The 21403-nt window shown below is 35.3% G+C and overlaps 1 protein-coding gene across 1 annotated transcript in view; it reads right to left on the bottom strand.

Annotated features, from left to right (window-relative positions):
- Positions 1 to 10871: 10871 nt before the first annotated feature.
- The window catches only part of IQCH (IQ motif containing H), a gene marked incomplete at both ends in the record, with an annotated part of 78974 nt that continues 68442 nt past the window's right edge, over positions 10872 to 21403 (bottom strand). The window contains 3 exons of the mRNA XM_082850471.1: positions 10872 to 10879; positions 12356 to 12454; positions 16206 to 16334. Coding sequence (XP_082706597.1) covers positions 10872 to 10879; positions 12356 to 12454; positions 16206 to 16334 — 236 coding nt within the window. The remainder of the gene's footprint in view (positions 10880 to 12355; positions 12455 to 16205; positions 16335 to 21403) is intronic.

The following is a 21403-nucleotide window of genomic DNA, read 5'->3' as shown; positions in this document are numbered from 1 at the left end:
TCTTTCATTTCTGCTTTTATTTATTTGAGTCTTCTCTCTTTTTTTAGTCTAGCTAGAGGTTTGTATATTTGTTTATCTTTCCAAAAACAACTCTTATTTTTCATTGATAGTCTCCCTTGTCTTTCTAGTCTCTATTTCATTTCTTTCCACTCTGGTCTTTGTTATTTCCTTCCTGTATCTTTTGGCTTAGTTTGTTCTTAGTGTAAAGTTCGGTTGTTTATTTCAGATTTTTCTTTTCTCTTAATGTTGACATTTATTGCTAAAAACTTCTGTCTTAGAACTCCTTTTTTTGCATCCCATAAGCTTTGGTATGGTGTATTTCCATTTGTCTCACGATCTTTTTAAATTTCCCTTTGATTTCTTCTTTCACCCACTGGTTGTTCTGGAGCCTGTTGTTTAATCTGCACATATTTATGAATTTTCCAGTTTTTCTTTTGCAATTGATTTCTACTTTCATACCATTGTGTTTGGAAAAGAACCTTGGTGTGATTTCAGTTGTCTTAAGTTTATTAAGACTTGCTTTAATTTCTATTTCCCTAGTGATTAATGCTGTTAAGCATACTTTCATATATCTATTTACCATTCATTTATGTTCTTTGGTAAAATGTCTGTTCAGATCTTTTGTCCATTATGTTATTGGGTTGCTTGTTTGTTTTTTCCTTTTCTCTTTTTAAAAAAATTTTATTGAAGTATAGTTGATTTACAGTATTGTGTTTAATTTTGGCTGTACAGCAAAGTGTACAGTTATACATATATATCTTATTTTTCATGTTCTTTTCCATCATGGTTTATCATAGGTATTTTATGTTTTCTTAATAGCTTTTACAATCTATTTTTTTCCAGTGGATAGAGAAGGTATTTGGCTTTTATTTTATTTATTTTTTTATACAGCAGGTTCTTATTAGTTATCCATTTTATACATATTAGTGTATATATGTCAATCCCAATCTCCCAATTCATCCCACCACTTTCCCCCTTGGTGTCCATACGTTTGTTCTCTACATCTGTGTCTCAATTTCTGCCCTGCAAACCGGTTCATCTGTACCATTTTTCTAGGTTCCACATATATGCATTAATAAACAATATTTGTTGTTCTCTTTCTTTTTTTATTGAACTCAAATATTATTTTTGAATTTTATTTTATTTTATTTTTATACAGCAGGTTCTTATTAGTCATCCATTTTATACACATCAGTGTATACATGTCAATCCCAATCTCCCAATTCATCACACCTCCGCCCCCACCCGCCACTGCTTTCCCCCCTTGGTGTCCATACGTTTGTTCTCTACATCTGTGTCTCAATTTCTGCCCTGTAAACCGGTTCATCTATACCATTTTTCTAGGTTCCAGATATACGTGTTAATATGTAATATTTGTTTTTCTCTTTCTGACTTACTTCACTCTGTATGACAGTCTCTAGATCCATCCACATGTCTACAAATGACCCAATTTCATTCCTTTTTATGGCTGAGTAACACTCCATTGTATATATGTACGACATCTTCTTTATCCATTTGTCTGTCGATGGGTGTTTAGGTTGGTTCCATGACCTGGCTATTGTAAGTAGTGCTGCAATGAACATTGGGGTGCATGTGTCTTTTTGAATTATGGTTTTCTCTGAGTATATGCCCAGTAGTGGGATTGCTGGGTCATATGGTAATTCTACTTTTAGTTTTTTAAGGAACCTCCATACTGTTCTCCATAGTGGTTGTATCACTTTACATCCCACCAACAGTGCAAGAGGGTTCCCTTTTCTCCACACCCTCTCCAGCATCTGTTGTTTGTAGACTTTCGGATGATACCCATTCTAACTGGTATGAGGTGATACCTCATTATAGTTTTGATTTGCATTTTTCTAATAATTAGTGATGTTGAGCAACTTTTCATGTGCTTCTTGGCCATCTGTATGTCTTCTTTGGAGAAGTGTCTATTTAAGTCTTCTGCCCATTTTTGGATTGGGTTGTTTGTTTTTTTAATATTGAGCTGCATGAGCTGTTTATATATTTTGGAGATTACTCATTTGTCCATTGATTTGTTTGCAAATATTTTCTCCCATTCTGAGGATTATCTTTTCGTCTTGTTTGTAGTTTCCTTTGCTTTACAAAAGCTATTAAGTTTCATTAGGTCCCATTTGTTTATTTTTGTTTTTATTTCCATTACTCTAGGAGGTGGATCAAAAAAGATCTTGCTGTGATTTATCTCAAAGAGTGTTCTTCCTATGTTTTCCTCTAAGAGTTTTATAGTGTTTGGCCTTACATTTAGGTCTTTAATCCATTTTGAGTTTATTTTTGTGTATGGTGTTACAGAGTGTTCTAATTTCATTCTTTTACATGTAGCTGTCCAGTTTTCCCAGCACCACTTATTGAAGAGACTGTCTTTTCTCCATTGTATATGCTTGCCTCCTTTCTCATAGATTAGTTGACCATAGGTTCATGGGTTTATATCTGGGCTTTCTATCTTGTTCCATTGATCTATGTTTCTGTTTTTGTGCCAGTACCATATTGTCTTGATTACTGTAGCTTTGTAGTATAGTCTGATGTCAGGAAGTCTTATTCCTCCAGCTCCGTTTTTTCCCCCTCAAGACTGCTTTGGCTATTCAGGGTCTTTTGTGTCTCCATACAAATTTTAAGATTTTTTGTTCTAGTTCTGTAAAAAATGCCATTGGTAATTTAATAGGGATTGAATTGAATCTGTAGATTGCTTTGGGTAGTATAGTCATTTTCACGATATTGATTCTTCCAATCCGAGAACATGCTGTATCTCTCCATCTGTTGGTATCATCTTTAATTTCTTTCATCAGTGTCTTATAGTTTTCTGCATACAGGTCTTTTGTCTCCTTAGGTAGTTTTTTTTGTGTGTGTGGTACGCGGGCCTCTCACTGTTGTGGCCTCTCCCGTTGCAGGGCACAGGCTCCAGACGCATAGGCTCCGGACACGCAGGCTCAACGGCCATGGCTCACGGATGCAGCCGCTCTGCGGCATGTGGGATCTTCCCAGACCAGGGCACGAACCCGTGTCCCCTGCATCGGCAGGCGGACTCTCAACCACTGCGCCACCAGGGAAGCCCTCCTTAGGTAGGTTTATTCCTAGGTATTTTATTCTTTTTGTTGCAATGGTAAATGGGAGTGTTTTCTTAATTTCTCTTTCAGATTTTTCATCATTAGTGTATAGGAATGCAAGAGATGTCTGTGCATTAATTTTGTATCCTGCAACTTTACCAAATTCATTGATTAGCTCTGGTAGTTTTCTGGTGGCATTTTTAGGATTCTCTATGTATAGTATCATGTCATCTGCAAACAGTGACAGTTTTACTTCTTCTTTTCCAATTTGTATTCCTTTTATTTCTTTTTCTTCTCTGATTGCCATGGCTAGGACTTCCAAAATTATTTTGAATAATAGTGGTGAGAGTGGACATCCTTGTCTTGTTCCTGATCTTAGAGGAAATGCTTTCAGTTTTTCACCATTGAGAATGATGTTTGCTGTGGGTTTGTCATATATGTCGTTTATTATGTTGAAGTAGGTTCCCTCTATGCCCCCTTTCTGGAGAGTTTTTATCATAAATTGGTTTTGAATTTTGTCAAAAACTTTTTCTGTATCTATTGAGATGATCATATGGTTTTTATTATTTAAATTTTTAATATGGTGTATCACATTGATTGATTTGCGCATATTGAAGAATCCTTGCATCCCTGGGATAAATCCCACTTGATCAGGGTGTATGATCCTTTTAATGTGTTGTTGGATTCTGTTTCCTAGTATTTCGTTGAGGATTTTTGCATCTATATTCATCAATGATATTCGTTTGTAATTTTCTTTTTTTGTAGTATCTTTGTCTGATTTTGGTATCAGGGTGATGGTGGCCTCATAGAATGAGTTTGGGAGTGTTCCTTCCTCTGCAATTTTTTGGAAGAGTTTGAGAAGGGTGGGTGTTAGCTTTTCTCTAAATGTTTGATAGAATTCACCTGTGAAGCTGTCTGGTCCTGGACTTTTGTTTGTTGGAAGATTTTTAATCACAGTTTCAATTTCATTACTTGTGATTGGTTTGTTCATATTTTCTATTTCTTCCTGGTTCATCTTGGAAGGTTATACCTTTCTAAGAAATTGTCCATTTCTCCAGATTGTCCATTTTATTGGCATAGAGTTGCTTGTAGTAGTCTCTTAGGATGCTTTGTATTTCTGCACTGTCTGTTGTAACTTTTCCTTTTCCATTTCTAATTTTATTGATTTGAGTCCTCTCCCTCTTTTTCTTGATGAGTTTGGCTAAAGGTTTATCAATTTTGTTTATCTTCTCAAAGAACCAGCTTTTAGTTTTATTGATCTTTGCTATTGTTTTCTTTGATTCTATTTCAATTATTTCTGCTCTGATCTTTATGATTTGTTTCCTTCTGCTAATTTTGGGTTTTGTTTATTCTTCTTTCTCTAGTTCCTTTAGGTGTAAAGTTAGATTGTTTATTTGAGATTTGTCTTGTTTCTTGAGGTAGGCTTGTATGGCTATAAACTTCCCTCTTAGAGCTACTTTTGCTGCATTCCATAGGTTTTGGATCATCGTGTTTTCGTTGTCATTTGTCTCTAGGTATTTTTTAATTTCCTGTTTGAGTTCTTCAGTGATCTCTTGGTTATTTAGTAGGGTATTGTTTAGCCGCCATGTGTTTGTATTTTTAATGTTTTTTTCCCTGTAATTGATTTCTAATCTCATAGTGTTGTGGTCAGAAAAGATGCTTGATATGATTTCAATTTTCTTAAATTTACTGAGGTTTGATTTGTGACCCAAGATGTGATCTATCCTGGAGAATGTTCCGTGTACACTTGAGAAGAAAGTGTAATCTGCTGTTTTTGGGTGGAATGTCCTATAAATATCAATTAAATCTATCTGGTCTGTTGTGTCATTTAAAGCTTGTGTTTCCTTATTAATTTTCTGTTTGGATGATCTGTCCATTGGTGTAAGTGAGGTGTTAAAGTCCCCCACTATTATTGTGTTACTGTCGATTTCCTCTTTTATAGCTGTTAGCAGTTGCCTTATGTATTGAGGTGCTCTTATGTTAGGTGCATATATATTTATAATTGTTATATCTTCTTCTTGGATTGATCCCTTGATCATTATGTAGTGTCCTTCCTTGTCTCTTGTAACATTCTTTATTTTAAAGTCTATCTTATCTGATACGAGTATTGCTACTCCAGCTTTCTTCTGATTTCCATTTGCATGGAATATCTTTTTCCATCCCCTCACTTTCAGTCTGTATGTGTCCTTAGGTCTGAAGTGGGTCTCTTGTAGACAGCATATATATGGGTCTTGTTTTTGTATCCATTCAGCAAGCCTGTGTCTTTTGGTTGGAGCATTTAATCCATTCACATTTAAGATAATTATCGATATGTGTGTTCCTATTACCATTTTCTTAATTGTTATGGGTTTGTTTTTGTAGGTCCTTTTCTTTTCTTGTGTTTCCCACTTAGAGAAGTTCCTTTAGCATTTGTTGTAGAGCCAGTTTGGTGGTGCTGAATAATCTTAGCTTTTGCTTGTCTGTAAAACTTTTGATTTCTCCGTCGAATCTGAATGAGATCCTTGCTGGGTAGAGTAATCTTGATTGTAGGTTCTTCCCTTTCATCACTTTGAATATGTCATGCCACTCCCTTCTGGCTTGTAGAGTTTCTGCTGAGAAATCAACTGTTAACCTTATGGGAGTTCCCTTGTATGTTATTTGTCGTTTTTCCCTTGTTGCTTTCAATAATTTTTCTTTGTCTTTAATTTTTGTCAGTTTGATTACTATGTGTCTCGGCATATTTCTCCTTGGGTTTATCCTGTATGGGCCTGTCTGCACTTCCTGGACTTGGGTGACTATTTCCTTACCCATGTTAGGGAATTTTTCGACTATAATCTCTTCAAATATTTTCTCAGGTCCTTTCTCTCTCTCTTCTCCTTCTGGGACCCCTATGATGCGAATGTTGTTGTGTTTAATGTTTTCCTAGAGGCCTCTTAGGCTGTCTTCATTTCTTTTCATTCTTTTTTCTGTTCTGCGGCAGTGAATTCCACCATTCTGTCTTCCAACTCACTTATCCGTTCTTCTGCCTCAGTTATTCTGCTATTGATTCCTTCTAGTGTATTTTTCATTTTAGTTATTGTATTGTTCACCTCTGTTTGTTTGTTGTTTACTTCTTCTAGGTGTTTGTTCTTTACTTCTTCTAGGTCTTTGTTAAACATTTCTTGCATCTTCTTGATCTTTACCTCCATTCTTTTTCCGAGGTCCTGGATCATCTTCAGTATCATTATTCTGAAATATATCATTATTCTGATAATCATATCATTATTCTGACAATGATAATCATATCATTATTCTGAATTCTTTTTCTGGAAGGCTGCCTATCTCCACTTCATTTAGTTGTTTTTCTGGGGTTTATCTTGTTCCTTCATCTGGTACATAGTCCTCTGTCTTTTCATCTTGTCTGTCTTTCTGTGAATGTGGTTTTTGTTCCACAGGCTGCAGGATTGTAGTTCTTCTTCCTTCTGTTGTCTGGTATTTGGCTTTTGGGAGGTCTGAGGTCTTCTGCCAGCGTTCAGTAGGTGTTCTGTAGGAGTTGTTCCACATGTAGATGTATTTTTGATGTATTTGTGGGGAAGAAGGTGATCTCCACATCTTACTCCTCCGCCATCTTGAAGCTCTGTCGGGTTGCTTGTTTTCTTATTATTGAATTATGAGTGTTCTTTATATATTTTGGACAAAAAAATTCTTTATCAAGGATGTGTTTTGAAATTTTTACTCCCAATTTGTAGCTTTTCTTTTTACCATCTTAACACTGTCTTTCAAAGAATAGAAGTTTTAAGTTTTGATTAAGGCCAAGATATTAGTTTTTTTACTCTTGTGGATTATGCTTTTGGTGTGGCATCTAAGAAATCTTTGCTTAACCCAAGAAAACAAAGATTTTCCTCCTTTGTTTTCTTCTAAAAGTTTTATAGTTTTAGGCTTTACACTGACTTCTATGATACATTTTGAATAAATCTTTGTATGTTGTGCAAGGTGTGGGTCAAGGTTCTGTATATAGCTATCTTCAATTATTCAAGCATCATTTATTGAAAAGACTGTCCTTTCTCTATTGAATTGCCTTTGCACTTTTGTCAGAAATCAGTGTATATGTGTGAACTCTTTATTCTGTTCCACTGACCTCTGTCTTTATCCTTTTCTGATACCACATTGTCCTGATAACTCTAGCTGTATACTAACTCAGATAACATGAATCCTCTGATGTTTTTCTTTTTCAGAATTGTTTTGGTTATTGTACCATCTTTACCTTTCCATACAAATTTTAGAATTGACTTGTTAATTTCTACCAAGAAAAGTCTACTGATCTTGATTTGGATTTCATTGAATTTATAGACAATTTTGGGAGAATTAACATCATAACAATATCAAGTCTTCTAACCAGTAAACATGGCTTACCTTTCCATTTATTTAGGTCTTCTTTGAATTTTTTTCATTAGCATTTTGGAGTTTTCAGCATACGGATCTTGTACATATTTTTTAGTTTCATACCTAAGTATTTCATTTTTTGGTGTTATTTTAATGGCATTGTTTTTAAAATTCAATTTCCAATTGTTCCTTTCTAGTATATAGAAATTCAATTAATTTTGCATATTAACCTTGTATCCTGAAACCATGCTAACCTCCCTTATTCATTTTAGTGGCTTTGTGTTTGTGTGTGTGTGTGTGTGTGTGTTAGATTCTTTCAGATTTTCCATGTAGTAATCATTCTGTTTACAAAGAGATTATTTTATTTCTTCTCTTTCCATCTGCATGTCTTTGTTTTTCTTACCTCATTGCATTGGCTAGGACATTCAGTACATGTTGAATAGATGTGGTGAGAGTGGATATTCTTGTATTATTCCTGATCTTAGGGAGAAAGAAGTTGGTTTTTCACAATTAAGTAAGATTTTAACTGTAGATGAGGAAGTTCCTTACATTCCTAGTTTGCTTAGGGCTTTCAATTCAAATGGATGTTGAATTTTATTTTATTTTTATTTATTGTGGCGGTCATATGATTTTTCTTCTTCAGTCTATTGATATGATGACTTACATTGGCTTTTTAAAAATTATACCATCTCTTTTGTTTAGTTCTTTTTTTTCTTTTATTTAAACATCTTTATTGGAGTCTAATTGCTTTACAATGTTATATTAGTTTCTGCTGTATAATAAAGTGAATCAGCTATATGTATACATATAACCCCATATCCCCTCCCTCTTTTGTCTCCCTACTACCCTCTCTATTTCACTCCTCTAGGTGGTCACAAAGCGCTGAGCTGATCTCCCTGTGCTATGAAGCTGCTTCCCACTAACTATCTATTTTACATTTGTTAGTGTATATAAGTCCATGTCACTTTCTTACTTTGCCCCACCTTACCCTTCCCCCTCCCTGTGTCCTCAAGTCCATTCTCTATGTCCTTATTCCTGTCCTGCCCCTAGGTTCTTCAGAACCATCTTTTTTTTTCTAGATTCCATATATATGTGTTAGCATACAGTATTTGTTTTTCTCTTTCTGACTTACTTACATTGACTTTTAAGTGTTGAGAAAGTCCTGCATTCCTGGGATAAACCCTACATGGTCATGATGTATTATCCTTGGTTATGGTAGGGCTTGCCAGGCTTCTCCTCTGTAAATTTTTAATTTTTCCCCTTTCCATACCCTATTATTTGGATATGAGTCATTAAGTCCAGCCCACATTCAAAGGAGGGAGAATTAAGCTCCACCTCCTGGAGGGAGGAATAACTACTTATATTATTTGGAATTCTTCTGTAAGTAAGATTTATCACTTCTCCCCTCCTTCTATTTTAACTTCTCTATGTCTCTGTATTTAAAGTTAGTTTCTTGTAGACCACATATAGTTGAGTCTTTTTTATTCATCCAATCTGACAATCTGTGTCTTTTAACTGGTGTGTTTAGACCATTCACATTTAATATACAAAGAGTCTTCACTTTGTACCATTCCAATAGGCACAAATTTGGTACCACAGTTTCGTTAAATAATACCAGTCCCCCAACAGCAGGGTTCAAATTTCAGTTACTATGGTATAGTAACTGTCAGTAATGGCATAAAGCACAAACTTTGCTGCTAGATCTTTGTTCCACAAATCATTATGTAAGTGAAAGGTGCATATCATGATCAGTGATTGGCCACTGTATATCTGCTTTTGGGTTCACACACAGACTGCAAAGAATGTAGTGGTATTGCCTTCTTTTCTCTCAATGATAAATCCACATGATTTTTTACAAAAATTGATAATTGAAAGGTAGAATCGGTTAACAAAGCTGAAAGTTCAGCAAAAAAACCTGAAAACTGATAATGCTGAAAGTGAAATAAAAATTGATTATAAGTAGAATTCTAGAAGAAATAGCTGACTATAGGAATGTTGATATTGCCACCATTTGCAAGACTCTGGTAATGCAGCCAGAAGAACTTTAAGGTTAACTTATTGACAAAAATGAGAAAAGTGGTTGTGATGAAAGGGTGAATATGTTCCAGAGGACGTGATGCCAGAAAAAAAAAATCACATTAAAGAAACCCAGAAGTATTTCATAATATTGAAAGTACAAAGGATAAAATGTTGGAAACTGGGCATATAGTCAGTGTACAAATATACCTATTGATTTAAATTTTATTTAGCTCTCAATATAATTACTGGAATACATTAAACTTTAATACTTAAAGTCAAGTATTCCATTGTCCAAATCTGGCCTGTAGCCTGTTTTTCTATGGTCCTCAAGCTAAGAAATGTTTCTACAATTTTTAAGGGTTGCAAAAACAAAACAAAACAAAATAAAAATAATATGTACAGAGATTATATGTGGCATGCAGTGCTTATAATATTTTCTATCTGACTCTTTACATAAAGAGTTTTTTCACCCTTGCTTAAAACTGATTCTTACTTTTTAGTGCACTTCTTACTTTTGGTGAAAAATACATTTCCTTCTGTAAAGAGTAAATTTAAAATATGTGTGATATTAAGAAAAAACTAAAAAAAAAAAAGGAAATAGACAAATTTACAATCATAGCTTGAGACTTTAACATACCTCTCTTAGCAGTAGGTGGAATAAATGGGCAAAAAAAATTAATAGAGACATAAATTTGAATAACATGATTAAGTTGACTTAACTGAATATATTCATAACACTGCACTTAATAAATGCAAAATATATGCTCATCCAAGTTGATCATATGCAAAGACCAAGAAGCAAGTCAGATTTCAAATAATTGAAAGCATACATAGTATGTCCTCTAAACAATGGAGTTAGGCTGGAAATCAATAACAAAAAGGATACGTAGAAAGTGCTCAAATTTATATACTTCTAAATATTCCATGGGTTGAAGAAGAAATCGCAATGGAAATTAGAAAATATTTTGAATTAAATGGTAATGGAAATATGACATAACAAACTTAGGGAATTTGGCTAAAGTAGTGCTTTGTGTGAAATTTATAACCTTCTGTTTATATATCAGAAACAAATAACAGTTGAAATTATGAGCTAAGGGTGTGTACCAATAAGTTAAGAAAACAGGAAAATTAAACCTCGAAAAAGTAAACAGAAGGAAGAAATAATAGAGGTAAGAGCAGATACCAATAAAATAGAAAGCAAATATCTAGTAGAAAGAATGAGTAAGGTCAAAATTTGGTTGTTTGAAAATAATAATAAAATGGATAAACTCCTAGAGAGACCAATCAAGGAAAAATCAGAAAGGCGTAAATAACCAATATCAGGAATGAAAATGTACATCACCACAGGTTTTACAGATGTTACAAAAATAATTAGAGGATATTATAAACAACCTTATTCCGATAAATTTGAAGGTTTAAATAAAATGGACAAATTTCTTAGACAAAGTTAATTTACTGAACTGAAACAGACAAAAGAGATAATCAAAATAGTCCTATACCTGTTAAAGAAATTAAACCTACAATTATAAACCTACTCCCAAAGAAAACTACAAATTCAAATGGCTTCACTGGTAAATTCTTCCAAACTTATTTCTTTAAGAAAGAAATATTACCAATTTTATCCAAACTCTTCCAGAGCATATAAAAAGAGATAGTACTCACTCACTGAAGGCAAAACTAACCTGGATACTAAAACCTAAGGAAGACATAGGAAAGGGAGAATTTAGGACAGCCTCATGCATCAACAACAATGGTAAACAAAATATTAGCAAATGAAACCTAGCAATACATAAACAGGATGATATATCATAGCTAATTTGGCTTATTCCTCAGATGCATAGGGAATTAATAGGGGTGTCAGAGGAACCAGATAAAACAGATGAAATAAGAACCAGAGTCTTATAACATAATACCCACAATGTCAAAGTTTCTATTGGAAATCGCTCACCATACCAAGAACCAGGAAGATGTTAAACTGAATAATAAAACAAGGAATAGATACCACCACTGAGATGACAGAGATCTTAGAATTTACCTGACAAAAGTTTTAAAGCAGCCATCATAAAAATGTTCCACAAGCAATTACAGAAACACTTGAAACAAATGAAAAAATATAAAAACTCAGCAAAGAAATAGAAAGATTCCACAAAGAAATAGAATATATAAAGAGGAACCAAGTTGAATTTTTAAATTGTGTTAAAATACACATAACAGGGACTTCCCTAGTGGCGCAGTGGTTAAACTCATGCTCCCAATGCAGGGGGCCTGGCTTCCATCCCTGGTCAGGGAACCAGATCCCACATGCATACTGCAACTAAGAGTTTGCATGCCACAATTAAGGAGCCCACCTGCCTCAACTGAGCCCATGTGCCACAACTAAGGAGCTGGCAAGCTGCAACTAAGGAGCATGCCTGCTGCAATTAAGACCTGGCACAACCAAATAAATAAATAAATAAATAAATAGATAAATAAATAAAATATTTTTAAAAATACATGTAACAGGGAATTCTCTGGTGATGCAGTGGTTAGGACTCAGCACTTTCATTGCTGTGGTCAGGGCAATCCCTGGTTGGGGGACTAAGATCCCACAGGCTGCGTGGTGTGGCAAAAAACAAACAAAGAAACAAACAAAAAAAAACCCCACAATACATTTACCATCTTAACCATTTTTAAGTGTATATTTTTTAACAAATTGAAAATTTGGAACAGAAAACTATGGTCATCTGAATACAAATTCAGTGGATGGCTCAACAACAGAATGTAGGAGGCAGGGGAATCAGTGAGCTAGAACAGCGGTCCCCAACCTTTTGGGCACCAGGGACCGGTTTGGTGGAAGACAGTTTTTGCACAGATGGGGTGGGGGGATGCTTCAGGTGGTAATGAGAGTGATGGGGAGGGATGGGGAGCGGCAGACAGAGCTTCGCTTGCTCGCTCACCCGCCAGTCTCCTCCTGCTGTGCAGCCTGGTTCCTAACCGGCCATGGACCGGAAGTGGACTCGTACTGGTCTGCGGCCTGGGGGATGGGGACCCCTGAACTAGAAGACAGAAAAATAGAAATTACCCAGTCTGATCAACGGAGAGAAAATAGACTAGGGGAAAGAAATTAACAGAGCCTCAAGGACCTGTGGGATTGTAGCAAGAGATCTAACATTTGTATCACTGTAGCCCAGAAGGAGAAACAATAAAGGGCAAAGCTGAAAAAAGTACTCAAAGAAATACTGGCTGAAAACTTCCAAAATTTGGCAAAATATATAAACCTACAGCTTCAAGATGAGCCAAAACCAAACACGATCAAACCAAAGAAATCCACACTAAGACACAGTCAGACTTCTAAAAACTAAAGACAGAGAAAAATCTTGAAAGCAGCAAGAGAAAAACAACACCTTACCTACATGAGGAAGAAATTCAAAAGACAGTGGATTTCTCATCAGAAACCATGGAGAAGAAAAGAAAGTGGCACAGTTTTTTTTTTAAGTGCTGAAAGAAAAGCACTGTCAACCCAGAATCTTATATCTAGTGAAGATATCCTCTAGGAATAAAGGAGAAATCAAGACATTCTAAGATGCAGAAAAATTAAGATAATTTAGGGTCACTAGTATAATGACCCTAAGCAATGGCTAAAGAAAATTCTCTCAATTGAAGGGAAATGATAAAAGAAGGAATCTTGGCACATCAGAAAAGAAGAAAGAACATGGTAAAACAAAAATATGGGTAAAAATGATAGACTTCCTTTTTCCTCTTGAGTTTTCTAAGTTATATATGATGTTTGAAACAAAAATTATAACACTGTCTAATGTGGCTCTAAGTGTATGTAGAGGAAATAAGCATGCAACTACCATGAGATCCAGCAGTTATGCTCTGGGCATTTATCTTAAAGAAATGAAAACATATGTTCATACAAAAACCTGTACACAAATGTTTATAGCAACTTTATTCATAGTAGCCAAAAACCGGAAACAACCCATACATCCTTCAGCTGGTGAATGGCTTAACAACTGTGGTACACTCATACTGTGGATTACTAGTCAGCAGTAAAAAGGTATAAACTACTGATATAAGCAACAACCTGGATAAAATCTCCAGAGAATTATGCTGAGTGAAAAAAAAAATCCCAAAATGTTACACATCGTATGAGTCCATTTATCTAACATATTTGAAATGATAAAATTATAGAAATGGAGAACAGATTAGTGGTTGCCAGGGTTTAAAGCGGTGTGGGGTGAGAGGGGAGCGGCTGTGGCTATAAAAAGACAACATGAGGAATCCTTGTGGTGAAAATGTTCAGTATCTTGGCTGAATCAATATTTCAGTCGTCATATTGTACTATAGTTTGGCAATATATTATTATTGGGAAAAATTGAGTTAAGAGTACAAAGGAGCTCATTGTATTATTTCTTACAACTGCATGTGAATCTACGATTATCTCAAAATCAAAAGTTTAGGTAAAAACAAAGACACCAGTAGGAGAGTGAAATACCAAGCCATAGAATAAAAAAATTATTTGTAATACATATAACTCATAAAAAATTAGTACCCAGAATACATACATAATTCCTATAAATAACTAAGAAAAAGAAAGACAACCCATTTAAAAAAAAAAAGAAATGTTAAAGTTTCTAAATCACTTTACAAAAGAAGATATTCAAATGACCAATACACATATCAAAACAACTGCTCAACTTTATGGGTGATCAGGGAAATAGAAATTAAACCCACAAAGAGCTACCACAACAGAGTCTTCAGGATGGCAAAACAAACAAACAAACAAAAGGAAATATCAAGTGTTGACAAAGATATATATGATCTGGAATGCTCATATATTGCTAGTAGGAAAATAATTCAGTATAAACACCTTGGAAAACTGTTTGGCATTATCTACTAAAACTGAGTGTGTATTTACCCTGTGACTCAGCAGTTCTTCTTTTTGATATGTATCCAACAGCGACACATACATATTTACATTAAAAGACATGTACAAGGATGTTCATAATGGTATTACTCATAATAGCTCTATGGTATAAACCACTGAAATTCCCATCAACAGTAGAATGGATACAAAATTGGGATATGTTCGTACATACATTCATACGTATTTATCCCTGATGCCTCTCTTTCCCTCACTCTTATCCATCAGCCAGTCCTCATGGCTTCACCGCCAAAACATAACCTGAATTTGTTCACTTCTCCTCATATCCATTGATTCCATCCTCCTCAAATCCACCGTCATTTCTCACCTGATTTACCAATATAGCCTTTTAACTAGTCTTCTTGGTTCTACTCATGCTCCCCTATGATTCATTATCTGTAAAGCAGTCAGAATGGTCTTATTAAAATGTAAATCAGATCACCTCATCCTCCTGATTAAACTTTTCAGTGAGTTCTCATTGTAATTAGGATTAAATCCACTCCAAATCATGGTTTGAAAGGCTGCCATACTGGTTCTGTTATAGTCTAAGGCATTTAAAAAGAAGATCCTAAGATATACTGAGTGGCTTAAACAAATGAAGAGTTTATTTCTCTCTCACACAAGGGTTGAAAGGAAGATAGTCCCAGGTTGTCAGGGCATCTCTGCCAGACTCAACCTGGAGTTCCATCTTCGGCTCCAAAGTGCTTGCTCATCACATCTGCATCCCAGCTAGCCAGAGATGAAAAATGAGAAGGGGAAGCCATGCCCAGAAGTTTCCCTTTCCACTTCTGCTTACATCCTCATTGTCTAGAACCTGGGCACATGGCACACCACACTGAAAGGAAGACTAGGAGATGTTGTCTTTGGCCAAGCTGACATGTGCCCACCCATGACTCTATTACTGTGGAAGTAGGGGAGAATGAACATTGAGGACAACTCGTAGTCCTGCTCTACCCTACATCACTTCAGTCTTCTCTACCTCTCCAGCCTTATCTCTTCCCTCTCTCTTGGTCCTCTAGTCACACTAACTTTCTTGCTCATTCCCTCCTTAGTCCCCCAGGCCATCGTGCCTGTGCTGTCCTACATCTGAAATACTGTTCCCTAGATCTTTACATGACTGGCTCCTTCTCGTCATTTGGATCTCAACATCTTCCAAGACACATTCCCTGACCCTTCCCTCCCAAGCAAAGCAGTCACTTCCTTTTGTCACTCTCTAGTCCATGTTGTTTTATTTTATTTCTAACACTTATCCCTAGCTTAAATTCTCATTTACTTATCTGCTAGACTATAAGCACCATGAGAGTAGAAATGTTGTCTGACTTATTCTCTGTCAGATCCCCAGCTACCTTGGATAAAGCAAGCATTCAACAAATATTTGTTGAACAGAAGGATTAATTTAGCCAAAACCCCTCATTTTATAACTGGTAAAGCTGAGGCCCAGAGAAAGTAAATGGCTTGTGTGAGGTTCTGCAACTAGTCAATAGATTCCCAGGTCAGTGTTTTTCTCCTATTTCATCCAGCCTCCTCTTTGAAGTCTTCTATTATCTCACCTCTCAGCAATCATTCCTCTGAACACCTATAGTACTAGACTTTAACATACATTTGGTTTTCAGTCTATAATACTTTGTATTGTTATTTGTTTTTATTATATATTTGTCTTATTTTCCCAACCAAGCTGCAAATCCTTTGAAAATACCAACTTTCTAACACATAGAGAACACAGGCCCTGAGTAGGTATTTCACAAAGAGACTAAAGTTACTTTATTCAGTAAAGTGAAACTCAGATTCATTACAAGTTTCCTCCTGTCCTATTATTGAAGATAAAAGATTTTGGTAATTTCTGTATATCCCCAACTAACATACAGGCAGGACTGTCTTACCGGTAGTCAAAATCTTACGTGCTTCATCAAAACTACGCAGAGGAGCCGCTCTGGGTGTAATGGGTGGATTCTGAAAGGTAATTCTTGCTGTTGGTGGAATCAATCCTTGTTCTCTCATACTTAAAATACCTAAAAAGGAAGGTTAGAAGAATATGAGTTTAACTTCAAGCATTTCCACAAAATCTGAACTCTATAAATTTCACAAGTATAACTTACTCTATTCCTTAGTTTATTTGTGAGACTACATTTAGTGCCTTAATCATCTGCAAGAAAAAAGCCATAGTACTGTTCATTTAAGCCTAATCTAACCCAAGAAAAAATGGCATTTCTAATAATGGTATTATGAAATAAACTTGTACTGTGATAATTTCATTTTAAGGTAGAAATACAATTCCAATGCAAACAGAAACTTCTTTATACTTAATGACATTTTCAATTATTGATAATATTGGTATTCTTTTTAAAATACAGAGAAATCAGGTACACAGTCAATAACTAAGGAGATCTTTGGTTCTGAAAGAAAGAAAATCTGTGTGCTTGAAATCATGCTCCTGTTGTTACGAGTCATATTTTATTTTTAAAAAAGAGTTATTTTTAGACATTTCTCATATTACCAGATGATGTGAATGCCCAAGTAGGTTGTTTTAGTGTTACTGGGCAACATGGTTAATATTAATGTGACTAATTTACAATTCCTAGAACTCATACTGTGTCAATTTGACTGGTGCCAAGGTTTTTTAAGGACAGGAGACATTGTTTTAAAAAATGAATAAATCAATGAGTAAATGAATAATTGAGCAAAACCTGCTGTGAGGGGCGAAACTCACATTTAAGGTGGATCTATGGTATTGAAGCCAGAAACCCAGAAACTCAGGGAGTACTTGACATAGACATGTGATAGGGCTTCAGCTTCTTGTTGCTCTCAGCTAATAGGAAGAAAAATAAAGAACTCTGGCTCTCAATGAAATCCAAGTAAAAAACTGTGTCCTAAGCTGGACTAGGTTGAAGAAGTTGGCACACATCCTAAGAGGGATAAATATTGTTTTCATTTGCTTTATTATCTCTAAGGACTATATTATGTCACATTCAGGAAATTAAAGTCTAGGGTTATGGGAATTCAGAAGAATGATCGCTGAGGGATGGGAGAGCTGAAGAAGACTTCACTAAGAACAATGATTCCAAAACAATGATGGTAAATGATTCTAAAACAATGATTCCAAAGAGAAGTCTTCAGTTTACTTACTGCAGGATTATCTGGGGCAAGAATTTGTTATTAAAAATGGAGATTCCCGGGCCCCATCCCAGACCTGTCCAAATTTCTGAGGCCCCTGGGAATCTGCATTATGGAAGCCTCCAGGAGATATTTATGTGCACTGAAGTTTGAGAATCACTAGAATTGGGGCCAGTGATCTACATTTTAAATAAGCACTCCAGGTCAATCTTTTGCACTGTTAAAACTTAAGAACTACTGATCCCAATTACAACTCTTCAAGCCCTTTTCAAAATTAGTACTCCAGGTTTTAATTGTTATAACACCAGAATTTAACTACTTTAAAATATAAAGACTAATTCTTTGTCCTCACAAATACTTTCCACCTATAAATATCATATCCCATGTCCAAGAACTGTGCCTACTTTGCAGATGTGGAAAACAGAGCTGCTTCTAATTCAGTGTATTTTCATTACTAGAATGAGTTTCATTCTCTGAGAATCCCAAAGAATATGAGCATGATTTTAACCCTTGCTTTAGTACTAGGTGAAGCAATTCACTTAATTTTAGACAAACACACGTGTGCATTTACCATCGAAAGGAAAATGTTATGATTTTGGAATAAGCAAAAGAGATTACTGGTTATCTTTTCATCAGAATGCTGGAAACTCTGGAGATTATCTGACCCTATAATCACCTTTGTTTTTGATTAATCTCTTTTACAATTCTGTAGAGATTAAGGTTAGTTTATAGAAAACCAAGAGCAGTGCAAATAATTCTTGTTTATACATATGCAAATAAATTTTGTCACATGGAGGGACAGTACTTTCCCTACCCCCCAAAATTCAGTTCTGCATGCATTTGCAAATTTATTTCCAAATTTTTGGTTCGTAAATTTGTCTGCTGTTTGAATTCTTCTTTGAATCAATTGTAACATTTTACTGGTTCCCTCATTTAATTAATGAGTTAAACAGAATCTTTGATGTGTTCTTTTTATAGTTGTATAAGAGTCATGGTTTTACTTTCAAAAATATATATCCTTTAACAATTTTGGAGATCCCACCAAGATGAGCAAAAGATTCACCTGAAATTGCCAGAAAAGGTACATATCACAGGGAACCAAGCCAGGCACTTATTTTCTTGGCACCCATAGGTGAATTCAAAGTGGCAATAGAACTTTGCCAACTCTTGTTTCTCTAATTTTGATATTACTCCATATTAATGGCTGATAAGTTAGTCCTTGTTGGTGGCTACGACTGAGAATTTGGTGAGTTTTGTAAATGGATCTTACAGAGATCTATTCCCTATCGAGTGAGAGACAATAGAGAATATGGTTTGTAGACTTCTGTTTGTCTATGTGTGTATTTTGAGCTCAATTCAACTAGGAATTTCATACCCACAAGGAAGGAGACTAACTTTTTGCTATCTGGACCATTACATTTTTGTGTTTCTGTGTTTATTTTTCGTTTGTGGCTGAAATTGTAGGATTGAAGCTATAAACTCTCTCTGATCTGTCATTCAGAAAGCCCTTTATTTCTCATTGTGAACGTAGAATGTTTTCCTGTCTCCAGATGGTATTAATAAATTAGATTGTAAAGTCTCAAATTAAAGGAGCTGTGTTCTGATTGACTTACAGAGAGAAATGAGCACTTACAGGAATTGAATATTCCTAAAATTCCCAGAAAATAAGGAAATTGAACTTCTACTACTTTCGATGAGCTCCCTCTCACCTCCCGAATTCAGAAACTCTGACTGAGCCTCCTTACTTTTCATGGCAATATGGGTTATTTGCATAGTTTCAATAAGAAACTTTTCTTCTTTTATTAAGATATAATTGAAAAAACTGCTTATGCAACCAAGAACTTGCCTGGAATTTCATATTTAAGAATGATGTTATTAGTGAGGTATAATAAGTTACATTTAAAGAACTAAGCTTGACTTTATGGAACCAAATGCTTCCAAAGCCCTCCCAGAAAAACTGGCCTGATACATGGCTTACAGGATTTCCATCCTTACAGGTGGAAAGGAATGTCATTTCCCAACAGGTCCAAGAAGCTTAGGATATTTGGAGCACCTCTAGAGGAGAGGAATGTACCCAAATTTATAGGTTCTGTAGTTGAAATATGGTGGACAGAGTTTCTTGGGCTTGATTTTCTAACCTCAGTATAACAAGTAATAGAGGATTTAAAAACTTCAATCTGAGATTCCTTATGAAAACTTCCAACAGAGCAAACTTAAGATGGCCTATGTGGTGATTAACATTCTTGCTGCACCTATGTAAATTATCAGGCCAAACCTAATGAGACCAGCCTTATTTTGTGAATAATTTTTTTAGATCATTTTGTATCAAAAATGGGGGAAGATTATAGGAAAATTTTTTTTTATGTTTTAGAATAAGCAAAAGAGATTACTGGATACCTTTTCAATGGAATGCATTCAGGAACTATCTGAACCTAGTCTTTGACTAGGCTCTTGTACAATTCTGTAGAGATTAAAGTTAACTTGTGGGGAAAAAACTGATAATAATGCAAATAATTCATATCTATAGACATGAAAAAAAATTCTGTCCGGTGAAGGGACATTCCTTCTTTCCATAGAAATGTCAATTTTCCATCTATTTGCAAATTTATTTCAATTTTCCTGATCTACAAAGATATGTTCTTTGGATTCTCCTTCAGACCAGTTGTGACAGCTTACAAATTCTCTCCTTTAACTGATGAGTTAAGTAAATAAAATCTTTGACACGTGTTCATTTGTAAGAGAGTCAGGATTTTACCTGTTTTTGAAAATCATCCCTTAACACCTTTGTCTCATTTCATTTTCAAAACTCTCTCACTTTCCTGTTGACTAGATTAGGAATTAGAAATTCATTCATTGTGTCAGTCATTCAACCAATATTTAAGCGCCTGTTATAATATCCCCACTCAGGAAATATTCTGGAGAGTGAGGATTCAATGGTGAACCAGACAGACCTCATGGAGCCTTTAGGGGTGGAGAAGACATTAAATAAATTCACAAATAAATATATAATTACAAACTGTGATCATCTATAAAGGAAAAAGACAGATGCTTGAGGAAATGACTTCTACAGGCAGAGGTAAAAGCACTTGTGAAGGCCTGATGTGAAGAAGTGCTTGGCCTGATAAGGAAGAGAGAGAAGTCCCATGTGGCTGGAGCACAGAGAAAGCAGAATGAGATGAGAATGGAAGGGAGGCCAGGTCAGGCATGCCTTGTTTATAGAGTTTAGAGTTTATTCTAAGATCAGAGAGCAACTTGCCCACTGTCACACAGAGCCTAAATGGAACATTTTTATTATGAGACTTATATTCTTAACCATTGTGGAGGGGTTGGGGGAGTTTTCTTCTTTGGATTTAGCAAGGTAATTCAAGAAGAAGTAGAGAAGTTTGCCCTGCATTTTCCAAAACTATTCTCTCTTCTGGATGTTGTTCATCTTTCACCACATGCTGGACTTGTGTAGATCTGGGGTGACTTAAATGACCGATCAGAGCATCAGGACATGTAAAAGTCTGGACACTCTATCTACATTTGTGTGGCTTGTGCTTTCCTGGTGTTCATATTACCTTGCACAGTACCAGACATATGGCAAGTACTCAATAAATGTGTTGATTAATTGGTTAATTAATTACAAATATTATGGTAGGCCATGTGTTCTCTGGCAGATAATTGAGGGATGAAAATACGATGTTTTTCTGGACCAAGTTGCCATGGCTCTAGATTTACCTTTGTTTTGCAGCAATTTTTTATTGTGTCTATCGCTAAAGCAAGTATAGATTGATTGATTGATTGATTCATTCATTCATTATTTTATTCATCTTAATTTGACCCAGGAAGAATGTAAGTGTTTCTAAAGCAAGAAGTAGAAACTCTGCTGAAGTTTTCCCAGGGAGTAAACATTATGTAAACCAACTAAAAGCATGTGTCACAAAGATTTCTCAACAACAATGATTTGTAACTAGGAAAGTAATTG

This window comes from Leucopleurus acutus (assembly GCF_964270905.1).
Source record: "Leucopleurus acutus genome assembly, chromosome: 1".
Taxonomy (NCBI): domain Eukaryota; kingdom Metazoa; phylum Chordata; class Mammalia; order Artiodactyla; family Delphinidae; genus Leucopleurus; species Leucopleurus acutus.
The sequence above is the reverse complement of the archived record's forward strand: the minus strand, read 5'-3'. Positions and strand labels throughout refer to the sequence as shown.